At 38.8% G+C, this 16,940-nt stretch overlaps 1 protein-coding gene across 2 annotated transcripts in view; it reads left to right on the forward strand.

Moving 5' to 3' along the window:
• LOC134661171 (SPARC-related modular calcium-binding protein 1) overlaps window positions 1-14,559 on the forward strand; it is a 28,379-nt gene extending 13,820 nt beyond the window's left edge. The window contains exons 4-12 of one of the 2 annotated variants that reach the window (XM_063517130.1): window positions 4,355-4,408; window positions 5,864-6,063; window positions 7,490-7,616; window positions 9,048-9,149; window positions 10,627-10,742; window positions 12,676-12,868; window positions 13,391-13,484; window positions 13,576-13,832; window positions 14,325-14,559. In XM_063517130.1, coding sequence (XP_063373200.1) covers window positions 4,355-4,408; window positions 5,864-6,063; window positions 7,490-7,616; window positions 9,048-9,149; window positions 10,627-10,742; window positions 12,676-12,868; window positions 13,391-13,484; window positions 13,576-13,832; window positions 14,325-14,401 — 1,220 coding nt within the window. In that variant the 3' untranslated portion in view covers window positions 14,402-14,559. The remainder of the gene's footprint in view (window positions 1-4,354; window positions 4,409-5,863; window positions 6,064-7,489; window positions 7,617-9,047; window positions 9,150-10,626; window positions 10,743-12,675; window positions 12,869-13,390; window positions 13,485-13,575; window positions 13,833-14,324) is intronic. The other variant, XM_063517131.1, reaches the window with a different exon arrangement.
• Window positions 14,560-16,940: the final 2,381 nt, after the last annotated feature.

Below are 16,940 nucleotides of genomic sequence, written 5' to 3' on the forward strand. Positions count from 1 at the left end.
CTAGGTTTATAACTTGAAACACTTTATAGTTCGTCGAAAGGGCTCTTAATGGCGGTTAAAGCCAGGCGCCCATTACTCACTGGAGCCTGCACAAGCAAGCAATTAAACATTTATTGCCACTTGTGTTGACCCCGTTGCAAGGAATACGCCGCGCTTTACTCTTCACGTTTTGTCATCCCGTAATCTCAATCTAGAGAACGTCTCCACTGTTTAGCGCAATACTCGCACTCGTATGTAGGTACTTGTGAGCACAAATACGTAGCGTAGCGTGTTGTGTTTTGAGAAATGAAATGGTTAGGATCACCAGAAATCGTAACGAAGTATTTTAAATTATACAATTTAAAAGATTTCCCTCATTACATCATGTGTTTTATTAAATTATTAAGCTCTTCTAAGTCTACATATCAGTATGATGTACTCACCCACAAGACACAATCTGTGTATAATTTATTATAAAGGTAAAATAAACACGTTGACAGTGCGTACTGCGTAGTCAAGTGCTGTAAATAAACAACAATAATATGGTAGATGTACCTTTTTCGTTAATGTTAATGATATCGGTATCGGACACCGGACACTAAACTAATGAGGATATTTAAACCCCTTTGTACCTAATCACCCGGTTGTCCGAACGACCGCCGCCGCCGGCTCGGCGGGGTCAGTGGAAGGTAACGTAAACATTCATATTAAGAATGCGAAGCTTTTTAGCTCGGTCGGGTATTGACTTTAAAATCGTAATTCCCCAGCATACCTAGAGAGATACATACATACATTACCGTCATGTGTCTGAAAGATCACGGCGGACCCAGAAATAACCATCATTTATAGATATTCCGCTGAACTTTTCGTCAGTCAAACGGGGCACAACACAAGGCTTAACACGCCTGATGTTGAAATCTGAAATGTTTCAGGAGAATTTGTGATTATTCGTTAAAAATAGCAGAACTATACTAACTTATATTAGTTACCTTAGTACTTATATATATTTGTCTCAATAAGAAATATATTAATTTTCGCAAATCTATATAAATATATAGCGTGCTCCATTGTAGAGTTAAACCGTAAATCTGAGCGTCAGTTTATTCAAATTTACCTTGGAAAGTATAAATGACCATCAGCATTATAATGTGAACTACATATAAACCAGCGAGCCAACAACACTTGTAAGTTGGGTTCTTAGAAACAGCGGTCGCCGCAGACAGCTTGACGCCGAAATACAATGGAGTCAAGTTTTTTTCCCGTTTTTTTTGGGTGAGAGGACTCTTCATAGTCCCAAGACGTCGGGAAAAAAGCCACACTAATATCTTTTTAAATCAATGCTTTGTCGATGCCGGGGCCGTAAGTTGCTGGATCAACCTGCCCTGCTGCCGTTCTATTCTCAGTCATTTCACTATCTTTATCTTACTAATATTTAATTATAAAAACAGTACTTAATTCCTGTTTAGTTAAACTGCAATTTAATTGCGAAATGTTCTCATCGACGAGGGCAATCCGGTTCGTTTATCACAGCCAGGTATGCCGATACTCGCTGGATTCTATGTATATCAAACTAATGTGTTTAATAAAAAGCAATTATTTTATTTGGTACCATAAAAATATGTACATAAGTAATCATGTGTGTTTAACAAATATTTACTTTCTAAATTAAATCTTAAACATTGATCTGGTATTCGAAAATAATACCTTCAATTTGCGTAGAGTTGCACTGCGAAATCAGAAAACCATTTGGGCCAGGCGCCAACAAGTCTGCCCGGTCGTTAACGAAACCCGATTTCGGTATTTTTTTGTATCCCTTTTTGTTGTCCTATTTTATCGACCATTGGGTTATGCCTTAGTGATGGGACACTTCTTCAGTTTACTTTTACTTTACTTTTCGTTTGTCATTAAAATACAAAGTAACTAATAGAAACCTGACTGAAGAGGTTTGGAACTTTGGAAGGATAATACTTGTAATATGTAATACGTATGTGGCCGATGATCCAGTGAAGACACGCCACAAATTTGCAATTATGGACTTTAGTTCTTTTAATATATATAACTTAAACATCATTAAAAACTATACCTATAGATATTCAATTAAATTGGATTGTGTTCCCTGAAGTTAAAATCAGCACTATGTAAAATAGTAATATTTTCAAGAAATATGAAGACAGACAGTATGCCATTTTTAAATAAAAATATATTCAAATACTTGAAGTGATTTTTGAGATAAGTACCTATAGAGCATCATACGGACAAACAGGCACGAACGTTAGGTAAAAGCTTACAACAATTAAGTAACACCCTTCCGAAAAATACATAGAATTCAAACTTCTATCTCTAGGTATACCTCTGGTCCCTATAATTTTATATGGAGTAGCTGTTTGTGTTTTTAGACGTTTTTTGGACATTAATATGTTTAGAAATGTAACATTGAAGTAATAAACATAAGGTAAATACATATTTCTTCAATGATTTGTTTTATTAAACCCAACCAAAAGAAATTTGAAAGAACTGTCATAGTGACCATCATCCGACGTAAAAGGTAGTATCGGTATCGACCAACTTAGCCCAGCACTAACATCACTGCTAGCGTGTGGACCGGTTGGGCAGACGGCCTCTCGACTCCCGTAGCTATATCTATACCTACCTCCGATGTGCCGATGCCGCTACAGGAGCCTGCCTATACCTCGATACACGATACCTTTAATAGTGCGGTTGCCTTAATTTCAACTTAACTGTATTGCTCTAATACAAATTCCAAGTTATTTATTTACACAACAGTAGGTCTTAAATATTTATCTCTAATTACGAATACCAACCACCACCAGTTGTTATGCTTCGCCATATGGCATACTCGTACAAATGCCTACAGAAGATATGTAGGTAGCGTGCATTTACAAACTGTATTTAATAATTAAGTACACTTATCATAAATTTATCAAATATGTATATATTTGCATTATAAAAAACGCATTTTATTATCGCTTGCGTGATTCTGATAAATCGTGAGATTTCACAACATTCTTATTTTTAATTAATTTTTTTTATAACCTGGGGCATTATAATTGCAGTACCTGGCCGATCGAGACTGTGACCGTTTTTAAGGTGTCTCTGTCTAATACAATGTTTCTTTCAATTCAGTAAAAATTAGCTCTACATAAAATAGAGTGCTGCTCTTTGCTTCTTATTAGCAGAGGTAGAGCGTTGATACTTATATTTATTCAAAAAAATTACAATTGCGTTAGTTGCTGATGCAGGCGGGAGCAAACAATACTTTTCACACTCCACCTATTCGGAAAAGAGCGTTTTCTTCCCTGCTAGGAGGGATCAAAGTGGCACTTTTCCTTCCTGCTAGGAGGGATCAAAGTAACACTTTTCTGTTCTAACACACTATTCGTACATTTTTTTGCACATTTTTAGCTTAAATAATCTGTTTAAGCATCAGATTGTGTCAACACTAAGATTTTTTTATTTTCCTCATAGTTGATGTGGAAAGCAGTATGTGTCACACGGTATCAAAATTATTTCGTCTTGGGCGATAACACTTGAATCCCTCATTACGCTCAGGATTCAATGTACGCCCTTGACGGAAATATATCATTTTGATCCCTTGTAACACAAACTACTATTGTTACCTACTGACACAGAAAGATCACCAGAACTACGTTTGTCACCGCACGCGGCACCTTAACTTAAAGTATTGAGTTTAACTAATTTGAATATACATATGTAGTTATTTCATTATATGTATGTATTTCATGGTATTGTATCTGAAGCAGAAGGTGCGACAAATGCGGCCGCAAATGCCGGTCCCGCATTGGCTTATACAGCCACGGAGACGTTGTTCCTGGCTTACAGGCGCTGCATAAATCATCTGTCAAGATGTTAAAGGCCTGATGATGATAGGTATTGTAATACAATCGACACCTGACACTGACAATTGACTCTATTTAATAAGTAACAACGGTAGATAGCGTCAATGTATACTTGTTGGACCAGCAATGTACGGTGAATAGTCGATGTAGAGAAGAAGAGCTGGACAGCCAGTCAGAGATACGAAAGCATTTTTGCCCACGCTGAAACGGAGACGCGTTGCTCTCGCTTTGCGCACGCTTGGCCCATAATTATGACAACTAGCATTTCATACATAGGCTGCGAGTGCAAATGCGAATGAAATTAACAGTGAATACTGACTAATATTTTCTGAACGTGTACCTTTTAATCAATAAGTATGCATACCTTCATCAACAGGATTTACATTCTTGTAAAAGAAAACTAAATTGAAAAAAAAAGTTAATACATTTAAAATGTTAAATCGATACGCAAAGATCGTAAATTGATCCTGACTAACCGCAGGGCGTTTTGTTCCCAGGTAAATCGCACACCAGACGTCGGTCATCGGTCCGAGGTCAACGGAATAAAAGAAGTGAGTTCTAGATGAAGGTCTCATTTCAGATGCAAGCGAATAAGTCGACCGTGAATGGACATTATTTAAATTTTAAACTATAGACAATTTTGACTCATGATATCAGCAACGAAAGATGCTTCGTCTTTAATATTATTTTTTTCCAAACCATAACTGTTAAATAAAAATAAAAATAAATTAATTGTACGAGTATATATAATACCCTTTATTGTAGATATTAGTATATGATGATCAGAACGGAACTCTTCAACGACGCATAGTTCACGTTTGGCGATTTGTCCTCTTCGTTATGTTTGTTAAGCAAGTTTAGTTTTTAAGCCACATTTCTGTCAAGCTCGAGTTCTGATCATGAGATCCATAAGGAATCGAGGGAACTCCTCAAATCTTAAAGGCATACATATAGTGATTGTTGTGTTTTAATCAACAAATCAAGCATATACATTTAAAAAGTAACATTTGAGGAAGTGTAACTGCTGATGATGACCAGAACGAAACTCTTTAACGACGCATAGCTCGCGTTTGGCGATTTTTCCTTTTCGTTATGTTTGTTAAGCAAGTTAGGTTTTTAAGCCATATTTATGTCAAGCTCAAGTTCTGAACATGGGATCCATGAGAAATCGAGGGAACTCCTCAAATCTTAAAGGCACACGTATATAATTTTCTGTATTTTCATCATAAAATAAAGCATTAACATTAAAAACTGTCGCATTTGATGAACTGGAACTGCTGATGATGATCAGAACAGAACTCTTCAACGACGCATAGTACATGTTTGGTGATTTCGAATTTCGACTTTGACTTGGACTGGGACCCGGACTCGGATCCAGATCCGGCCCCGGATCCGGTTCGGACCCGGACCCTGACTCGGACACAGACCCGGACCTTGACCCGGAAAACCACTATGATACCTAAACTAAACAAACTACTATGATTACCTACCATAAAATGTAGGTATAAAGTATGATGAGGCCAAACCCCTCCCGCTCAAACCCCCGTACACCGCACCGCATGCGCCGTTAAGTGGGTTAGGTTAGGTTTGAACTGCTATCCTCACAGAACCGAACAAAAGTGGGTTAGGTTAGGTTAGAACTGCGAGCCTTACAGAAACGAAATGCTACTAGAAAAGTGGGTGGTTTTACCTCCTTTTCTACATAGCGCACCATCTACAATAATCTTTCACCGGGCCGCATAGAAGTCGGTTTTTTTTTCTTAAAAATTATTATTAACATAGGAATTAAAAACATATTAACCTATGTTAATAAAGTAACCGACACTGGCATACCCTAATCCCTAAGTGATTACACTTGCATACCTAATAAAAGCAGGACAGAATGGTTTTTTTTTCGATAAAAGACAGACAGGTATATTAGTGACAACTTGTAACTTTTGAAAAATATCTCTGACTTGTACTTTGTACTGCAGCGGTTATGAAGATTTTCTCTCTCAATTTAACAGGTTGTTCCCGCTCGGACCGGGTGTTATTCAACGCGAATCTTATAAAGATATTCAGCGTAGAGTATGAGCGCGCAAGGTCGGGCTCGGGCTCGATGGAGCCCCGCTCCGTGGCTGACTGGAAATTCGGGGAGCTCGACCGCGACAGGAGCGGGGCCTTGCAGAAGCCCGAGTACAGGGGGCTGAGGAGGCTCATCAAAAAAGTAACTTGTTTTCTAGTTATAAATGGTATATATAAGGAGTCGGCCACACCGGTGCTTTAAAGTTTAAAGTAGCGCACAGTCTACGCAAAATTATGGCTTAAATAATATAGAATATCATTTATTTCAGTAGGTATAAGTACACAGTTATACAACACATACACAAAAAGAAAGAAACAAACGATTAGATACACTCGCTGCGTATACGTTGCGTCTTATATCCTTGTGTGGCCGAACTTTCACAGTTTGTTATATAGCGATTTTACGCAACATAATATTTACTAGTGTTATGATTATGAAAACTTTTTTCTGGGTTTGCGTAATTTCTACACATTTATTTATTAGTTATGAATTCTGTTCCAAATGGTTCCTAGGGTTGCTAACTTCAGATACAAGTACGGTTAACCCTTCGTTTGACAAACTTTACTTGAAATTAAATTAAACTTATGGAATTGACAGAAAATTTAAATTTCAACAAATTAAAAGTAGGTAATATCAGCCACTTGAAGGGTTAAAACTATACGATTTAAGTAGTCGACATAATGGTTTGATTATTAGGCCTTGGTCTCCGATTGATGCTGTACAGAAAGTGTATAGTCTCCCAGTATGTGGGAACAGTAACATTTCTATAGATATAGAACATAATACTATACACAGCGTAGGGCCCACTGATTAACAGTCCGCCGGACGATATCGGCCTGTCAGTTAGAACAAAAAGTTGACAGTTCCGAACAACTGACAGGCCGATATCGACGATATCGTCCGGCGGACTGGTAATCAGTGGACCCCTTAAGGCATCAACCGTGTCCAGCGTCCAGCGCAGCGTTCACCTGCACTGATACTGCTTGCATTTGTTTAACATAAAAGCCGCAAGGGACGCTCCGCTTTACGTATCGATTGAGCGTTCCACTGTTTGTAGTATTAGTACACTAATCGAATAGGGATGATGACACATGTTGAATTTTATAACAAAATCTAGTAAAATAGATAGCAAACGAGCAATTTATCACAATAATGTGGATATTAAAATAAAATATTGAAAAATTACAAAATTACAGGACCTGAAAGTTTCACAATTTAAGTTTTTTTTAACTTCCAAAAACGATAAAAGTAAGGGTACCATTCGATTCCTTACATTTCATCCAAAAAAATATTGTATAGCAACTATATACATAAACGCAATATTTCACCGACAAAAACGCAATTTTCTTGTTTTGTCCATACTACAAGATGGGCGATGACGTCAAGGCCTCTGGCCGTTTTGTATAGGGCGTTTCGCGAGTGAAGTGCGACTGTCGGACTTTGACTACAATTTCTGACTTTTGTGTTACTTTAATGCAATGGGACCCATATAGACATTTGATCCTAAAAACAAACCCGATCGATTGATACATAAAAAAAAATTAGTCATGTAGCCTATTGTGTATAGTTGGTGAAGCCGAAGCGCTGCGCGCGCGCCTGGGCTCGCGGCTGCGACGCCGACGGCGACGGCGAGATCGCGGCCGCGGAGTGGGCCGCCTGCCTGCTCGACAACCCGGAGCCGCCCACACCGGATTGTGAGTGCCTTTAGGTTTTCGCGCCACGTCCCAAAAACACGCACTGGGTTTACAGAAAAATATCGACATACATACAGTGGCGTAGCGTGAACTAATCTAGCCGTGGGTGAAATTGCATCTGCTAGGCCCCTTTCTTTCACTGTGCCCGAAGGGGCCTCGCGCGGCCCCTCTAGGGGCGCGAGGCCCTGGCCGATGGCCCACTTCGCCCACGCCTAGCTACGCCACTGTCGACATATATAGTCTGCGAAAGAACTTTGACTTGGAAGAAAGCGCGAAATTATATGTTCTATCGCGCCAATTTTTTTTTAAATTTACCGCTTTTTTCTACTGTTTGAAATCGCTTGACAGACTATATTCACCGTGCCGTAATGCTACCAGTTTTGTTTCAGTGCACTGCCTAATCTACCAAAAATGTAACTGAAGCTATAAGAATAAGAATAATATTTATTAAAGGAAAAACCTTATTAATAATACATAATGTCCAGTGGCCCCCACATTATGTCTTCAAGGTTACGTTAAATCATGTATTACTTGTGGGAAATCCTAAAGATATTTTTAATCAAGTCTCCCGATGACGTCATGTTGCTCCCGGACTTACCCAGCTGTCAAACGTATAAGCAATCCCTTGGGGCGTGGTGGGAAAACCTTATCAATGTTATTTATTATACTATGAATGTGTTCGTGTGGTTTCAATTGACAATAACACACATAAAAGGTGCATGATTGTAAACGCATGTCTGACTTCAAACGTCCTTTTGGTATAGGTACTTCATGTTTTGAGTTATTACATATCTAAACGTTTCATGCCTTAACTCTAAAATTTAATCAGCGATAATTTATCGATTATAGTAAACTTGTGTAAGAATACAAGAGGTTTGCTGACTCGTTAAGGCCTAGCACAAGTGCACCGCGACAATATGTCGTGCGCGAGATAGACTACCGGTCTTTTTCGAACTGTATTAAATTGAAAGGGGGCGCGAGGGTGTACTCGTATCTCAAGCACGAGATAATGTCGCGGCGCACTCGTGTTAATCCTACTGGTATATAAAAAGGACGTACATATAAACATTTGGGTGAGTCAACTATTTCTTGTTGTTCAGTCTTGTCAGCCAGGGGACGGGCTTTCATGCAAATCGTGTTATGCCATGTGAAAATTTGACAATCAATTTTATGCGCAAAAGTGGGCCGTAGTTGGGAAATTTTGAAGTAGGTATAGCAGGGTAATTTTACGCGAAATGTAAAATGACATGAAACCAGTGTTTATAAAGTGACCCAGGAGAGCGTAACCATAGCAACGAGTGACAAGAATAATTTGAATATATATTAAATTACCTATTTATACATACGTGTAAATTATACAATTTCAAAAGTTGTTTTTATGTTTGATTGCGCCAATGCAAATTGTTGTGCAAACATAATAATAATATATAGTTTCTCTCCGTTTCTTCATGTTGTTGAACGCAGACGAGGATAACGGACCGGAACCGGAACTCGACTATGGGGAGGAGGAGCCACCGCCGGACCCGAGCGCAGGTGACTAACCATAAACCATCACTAAACCTGTCGAATCCCACGATGTGACGTCACCATAAGCGTTCTGGCTCATATATGAGCCGTGGGAGCTGACGAGTTAATGTAAGGCCTGAGTGCACGCTCGAAGCGGAGCGTTCGGCGGGGCGTGCAGCGTGGCGTCGGGGTCAGAAGTAATTTGAGCAGCGTGCACTAAGGCCGCTCCTATACGCTTGCATTTGTTTAACATGCACGCCGCACGCCCCGCCCCGCTGCACGCCCAACTCGAGCGTCCACTCAGGCCTTACACTGTCTATTATACACAGCAGTGGCGGGGCGTCCTGAACTCGATTACTATTTTCTTAAGAGTACACTAACCCGCTGACAAAAAGCTTCCATACAATCGAATGGCTCTCATTTTAAAACGGCATGCTTAAATTACATGAAGCTTGGCATGAACGTTTCCGTAACATATATCTATCTGGTACTAGTTATTGTTGTTAAAAAATGTTATACAGAGCGAGTAGAATTTTATTTATGTAAAAATCGCTCTAATTTATTTGTATTACATGTAATTTCTAGCAACGAAAATTAGTACCAATCATATATAGATGATACTTGAATGTTCATGTCAAATTTCATGTTATTTCGTTTTAAAATGAGAACGTACTTAGATTGTATTGCAGCGGTTAGGTTCGTGTGACTTAAATATCGGCTACACTACACCTGCTGCTGCTCAGAAATAATCACAATACGCCTTACACTGTGTCAAGTTTCAGTGTGACCGGTGCTTAACCCGACAGACAATAAAGTGCCTTTATTCTACTGAATGAAAAAAGCAGCTCCATATTGCCCAACGTAAAAGTGTGACGCCCTACCACTGTTTTACAGAAATCTGTAAAAATATCTATACCCGATGGAAAATATTTTGAAATAAATATTTACAGAAAATTAAATCACATGGTGTATGTTTAAAGCACAAATCATTAATGTATTATTATTAAACTTATGGTGATTTTTATAAACTGACTACCTACCTACAGATTTATTTATTCAGTTAAGAACTTGTAAATCTTATCTGTTTTCGGCATTGACCTCATAATCTGCAACTATTAACCTTTTCCACGCCGTGTCAAACACAAAAGCTGTCTCTCAGACGCCACGTCACCGAAGTGTCAAATCTGAAATTGAACTTTATGCATATGCACCTAGGTCTATGTTGCTCTGTGACCGATTAATACGTCTTTGGCGTTGGACCTGCGGTGCGTATATATCGGTCATTGGCGTCCAAAAGGCTAAACGAACCCCGTTTCCGAAAGCCTGTAATTTGTAAAAGACATACTGTCGTGTCTCGCTTTGTCTGTGTTTGTCTTATCGAGCATGGCAATGGACGAATAAATGTTTAGGAAATAATCATCGACATAAACGCCGTAAAAAATTCAAATACAAATAAAATGCGCCCGGCGTCCCAATTTATGCTAAATGTGTCCTTATTTTTCAGTGTTGCCGGGCAACATCAGGCACTCGTTCGCGCCCGACGGCTCCGAGTCGGAGGCCCACCGAGAAGACGAGGCCAACGACTGCCTCACGGACCGACAGGCCGTTCTGGACGAACAGGTTCGAACAACTGCTTTATGTATACACAACTGTCTGCTGAGTGGCATTCATCAGTCCGTCAATTGGGATTGGCGGCCCTGAATGTGTTCCTAAACTTTTTTGCGACGAGAACAGAGAACATGATGTAAATTCTTATAGTAGCTACTCTTCTAAAACTTCCCTTCTTCCTTTAACCTCTACCCGCCCAGAGACCTATAAAAAGATCTCCTTTTCCATTCTAATTTGAATCTTATTTTTGACAAGTCAAAGTTGAATTTTCATTGGCAAGCTTTGACGTCTGGGTGGCTAGAGGATAACTTATAAGCTACCTTTATAGCGTTGTCCCACCTTTTTTTACACGGGTTATGGGATATTGTAAATATGATTTTCTATGTTTTGATCAAGAAAGGGGCTTCATCAAGGCACCTTAGGTACGTCGAGAACTTAAGGGCTCAAGCAATCATATTCAAAATCATTTTCGTGGTAGGTATTTATTGAGCTTGATTTTCTTAGTTGTTTTCATATTTTTGGTACGCTCAATTCTAAAATTAGAGGGGGTGATTAATTTGTTTGAACACTCGAAGCGATTATTATTATATTAGCGACTCGAAATACGAGTAGGTATACTCACTAAGGCTTAAAGAACTTGTTAGTGTATGATATCCAAGCTATTCACGCATGCTCATAATTATCAGGCCTAATATGGCTCACCATTACTCTTATTATAATGTGGTCACAGACCATTTAACCACTAGAAATAGCATAAATATAAGACGATTCGTGCTAGTCACACCGCGCATTGGCGTTCAGCTAATTATTGGCTTAATAATTAGATGTATATTAACTTTCCTCTGAAACGTAGTCCGCTCCTTTTACAGTAATATCAGCGTGGTACTAACTCATCGCTTAATTACAGTAACAAGACGTCAACCAGAGTAGCACTAGCATGGTAATAGCTACACTTGTAAGAGGAGGTAACGCCAAATTGTAGTTTTTAGGGTTCCGTACCCAAAGGGTAAAAACGAGACCCTATACCAAGACTCGACTGTCCGTCTGTCTGTCTGTCACCTGAACCGTGATAGCTAGACTGTTGAAATGTTCACAGATGATGTATTTATGTTTCCGCTATAACAACAAATACTAAAAAGTACGGAATCCTCGGTGGGCGAGTCCGACTCGCACTTGGCCCTGCATACCTACCAGAGCAGTGTGATTTTAGTTTAAAATAGCTAGTTGTATAGCCTATTACTACCTACCTACTATAAATCAATACGTAGCGTATTTTTACACTTATTTATATTAGTAGTATGTCACATAAACACATTATAAAGTCTATCATCGTCAGTTGTCATTATGGAATCTGTTAATGTACCTACTGAATCAACCACGGTAATAGTAACCTACGTTGTCATTGAACTATTTTTATTTCTTCTTTAGATTAATCTTAGTACGGTAATGGGTACTGCATAATTTGTCGTACGTATTTAATAGGACTGTATATAATTAAGTTAATTTCCGATAGTTACTTGGGTCCGGACGTGATCGATGGATAAGTAACATAAAAAGCACATTGCGAAATAGAACTAAGCAGCTATTGTTTTATTTAATAATTAATATAATTATCATGATGGTGGAAAACAAGCCTTGGAACTGATCGATCAATTCGTGGAACTGAGCATCGTTAATTATAGTGTTTGTTTGGCTTTCCGCGAATTCAACTTATAACTTAAAAATTAAAAATGTGTCACCTGCAAAATATTTCTATTTCTTGCACCATTTTTGAGAAAAGCACTATATATGACTCGGCTGGAAGGCTACTAGCTGGCTTCGGATTCAATTAAACGGACTCCCAAGGGCGTCCGATTAAAACGAATCCTCAGCCAGCAAGTAGCTACTTCCGAGCCTCGACAATAATGTACTATTGTTGACCTAAACATCGTGTTTGTTTGTGTAGAAAGCGGGCGCGGCGGCCCTTTACGTGCCCGAGTGTACGGGGGACGGCCGCTACGCGCGCGCACAGTGCTACCGCTCCACCGGGTACTGCTGGTGCGTGCACCAGGACACCGGCAAGCCCATCCCGGGCTCCTCCGTCAAGGACCTGCGCCCGGACTGCGACGCCGCGCCGCACCACGCTAGCCCCATGAGAGGTACATCTTGTATAGCTTTAGGCCGAGCAGTGCTACCGCTCCACCGGGTACTGCTGGTGCGTGCACCAGGACACCACGCCAGCCCCATGATAGGTACATCTTGTGCTACCGCTTCATGCAGTAGTGCTTGCACCAGGATACCGGTACCGGCTAGCCCATCCCGGGCTCTTTCGTCAAAAACTGTAAACATTATAGACCAGTGTAATTGTCAATCGCTTGAAATTACCTATTGCGAGCTGCTCGGAACTGTCAAAGAAATACATAGGCCTGAGATCCACTGAGAAACACTCCCGGTCTGCCGCCACCATCCCAATACAAGATACCTTTGAAATACTGGCATATTTGCTCTGGTTCATGGTTGACCTTTCAGCGCTGGACCTACCAATGTGTCTATATTAGGTAGTCTAATTACTCAACATCGAGAAACTAAATCAGTCCACTTTACTCTGAAGTCAAGTAAAATCTTATAAAATGCTAATTATAGTTTGGTACCTATATACAAATGTCTATGTTTGTTTTCAGGCTGTCCTGAACCAATGAAGTCAAACTTCCTGCGAGACTTGATGAGATTTTTAATTACAAAAATGGCGGCAACCACGAATGGAACAGGGCCCGGGTAAGCTGGTATTCAGCCCTGTCACGCCTCGCTGCTTTAGGATGCTATGCTCAAAGTAGTCCTCCGCTAATCTGACATTAAACATTCGCAGGGAAATCGTAAAATGGGGGGCGTCAAAAGAAGAGCAAGCAGCCACATGGACATACGTGATGCTAGACAAGGACAAAAACAAAGCCCTGGAACGACGGGAGTGGAAGTCGTTCCACCAGTTGATCGCCAACATGGAGCCGCTGCGGAGGTGCGGGCGCAAGCTGCCCCGCTACTGCGACATCAACCACGACTCCAAGATTACTATAACGGAGTGGATGGCCTGCTTGGAGGTCACGCAACTCCCACTGAGCCAAACAAGTAAGTATATATTATGTGTCAGGACAGACCGATGGAGTTAAAGTCGTACGATCGATCACCAAAACCGCGCCACTAGAGGAGTCCAGACGCACGCTGCTGCGCACATCTTCAAGATCACTATCACGGAGTAATTGGCGTGTTTGGAGGTCACGCAGCAAGTGAAAAAGAGAAGCGAACAAAACGAGTAAAATTGAAAGGCGCCCGACAATAGGTACTTGTGTTATTTTCTTAAAGCGTACAGCAATTTCTTATATTTCATTATGCGTCCTTTATTTATGATGGTTTATGACTCTTACGTCAGATTAATTCAGATAGCTGTAAATAGTTGGCCTTAGAATGTTTAAAACTACATATATAGTCGGTAATTAGATACCTATCATGGCCACTATTAAAGGTTACCTATCTAAATCTATGAAAAATCTGATTGTTTATTCCACTACTTTTATTTTATGTACCTATTGAACGTCAAATATAATGTTGTTTTTTTTTCAGCGGAGCCAGCTAAAGTTTCAAATCCTAGAAGAAAAGGACCAAACCCACTTGAGTCAATCCTGAAAGCAGATGATTAATATTTAGAAAACAGCTATGGATTTTACAATATATGTTGCTAGCGTTGCTTGTGTTTATAAACAAACTGTCACTAAAAGTAATAATCGAAATGTACAGTCACATATTTCGCAGCTTGTTTTTTGACAATATTGAGATAGGTAATCTAGTTTTGCCGTTAGAACACGGCTTCGACGCGACCGGGAAATTATCGGGAATGGCACAAGTCCTACAAGCCATTTCAGTTTACGGTCAATTTTTGGAAGCACACAGTACTACTTTATTAAATATATTAAAAACGGGTCACTCACGTATTACGGGTACGGGGCTGCAGCCCGCAGTCTGCGCTGGTCAGTCACCGTCAACGTAAGTTCCTGATGATACTCCTCAGTACGGAGTGAAACATGTCGAGCGTTTTCGACTTAACCTTTTGGACGCCAATGACCTATATACTATATCCTAATGACATATATCCGCACCGTAGGTTCAACGCCAAAGACCGATTAACCGGTCACAGACCACAGCAACATAGACCTACGTGCATATCCATAAAGTTCAATTTCAGTTTTAACACTTAGGTGACGTGGCGTCAGCGTGACAGCTTTTATGTTTGACACGGCGTCGAAAAGGTTAAAATACGTGAGTGACCCGTTTTTAATATATTTTTTCTACTCCAGCACTTAAATGTGTCAATTAAATGACTAACAGTGATATCTAAAGCAATGTCATTTGAATGCTTTGTCTATAGGCTCATAAGATGACTGCTAGCAGTCATCTTATGAGTATAATACAACTGCTTTATTTTTTTTAAAGATACAAGTTCCGATCATCTTGATTGTAAGAGGTATGTTTTCATTTACAATAATAACTCTTTTTTTTTTTTAAATAATAACTCAATTTTTTTTAAATAATAACTCTTTTTTTTTTTAATAATAACTCTTTTTTTTTTTTTTTTGCTGCAGCTGTCATAGAAAAAGTAATGTATGCAACAGCTCATAATTGGTTCTTAAAATTCTCGGGTCTTTTTTTACAAAACTCGACTACGTCTCGTTTTGTAACTTCGACCCTTGAATTTTAAGAACCCTTATTATATCACTGTTGCATAAACTACTATAATGTCTGTGTCTTACGGACGTTTTGTCACACAGTACTAGACGGTAGGTGCCAGCGATGATATGGGTATATAGCACCCTTAGCTTATAATGTCCTATAATAAGAGGCAATACTACACTTGCGAGGTGATATAAAGATGACAAGACGAAAATTGGTCTCTGCCGGTTCTATGAATGTGAAATCAGTAAAAGAATCTAGGCGGACATACAAAAAACAGTGACTTGAATAATGACGGGTGAAACTGTCTTACAATAATTGTAATGCTTATGTAGCTGCTATAGTTTTTATTAACGATTTTTTACTGTTAAACATAGTTTCATGGTATTTTTTAATCATACCCGAAGTATTATTTTGGTTGTTATATATATTTGAGTTGATAAAAGTATTAAATAGCATATGCATTACTGAAATCACTCTGCTGTAGAGCGTCCAGATATTTCCAGGCACATTGTCTGCTTCTATATATTGAAAGGTTTTATATCCTTTTGCCCCTTTTTAAAATGGCAGATGCTAAATTTTCTACGCGCGTAAAGCAAGATGATAGTTTATACTCGTAGTCATAGTCAAGTATGCTACCAACGGTAATCTGGATTAGGTAAATTGACGCCATAGTAACTAACTTGTAAATATTATGGTCAGGGGATCATCATAATCTTTATTGTAACGTATTATAAATGGAGGGATAAATGTCATCTGGCATGAAATATCGTACATATTAGATACATACATTACATTTACTGCCACAACTATTTACTGCTCAGGGTCATCACAATTTTACTAATAAAGTAGACCCAATCTAAGCGCCTTGTTACAGTACAGATACAATAAATGTATTAAATATTATAGCATAGGTACTATTTATATTTATATATCTTTTGACAAAACCTACATTGACATCACATTACATAGTTATTAATAATAGTATTTTACTCGTTTCAGTTTTCGTACCCCTAAATTTAAGAATGTTTCTCATTTCTTACGTACACTAAGATTTACGGAAGAATAATATAGGAATATGTGTACATTTTTGGTGTACTATTATGCTGATAGCTTTTTCATATGTCAGAATGTATATAATGCGTGAATAGGTGTTGTTAGTGAGATTTTCTCTAAAATTCTAATCTAATCTTCTACAATGGTAACAATAACTAAATATGCATCTACTTATATGTACTGAATTGCTGTATTTTTTTGCAAATAAAATAAATTAAGTATTTATAATGTTAAGTAGTCAGTGTTAAATATAAGAACTATGTGATATTTTTCTCTGTTAATATTATTCCCGAATAAAGAGAATAATGTAACTACGGGACTATGTGATTTTATTTGTCCCATTTATGTACCAAACCTAAACATTGTTTTTGGTTGCACTTAGACAATATCGTAAGTATTAATAGGAGATACGGTATAATAAATATATACCCTCATCTGTTATTATCTTATTATTCA

Source organism: Cydia amplana, chromosome Z (genome assembly GCF_948474715.1).
Source record: "Cydia amplana chromosome Z, ilCydAmpl1.1, whole genome shotgun sequence".
NCBI lineage: Eukaryota > Metazoa > Arthropoda > Insecta > Lepidoptera > Tortricidae > Cydia > Cydia amplana.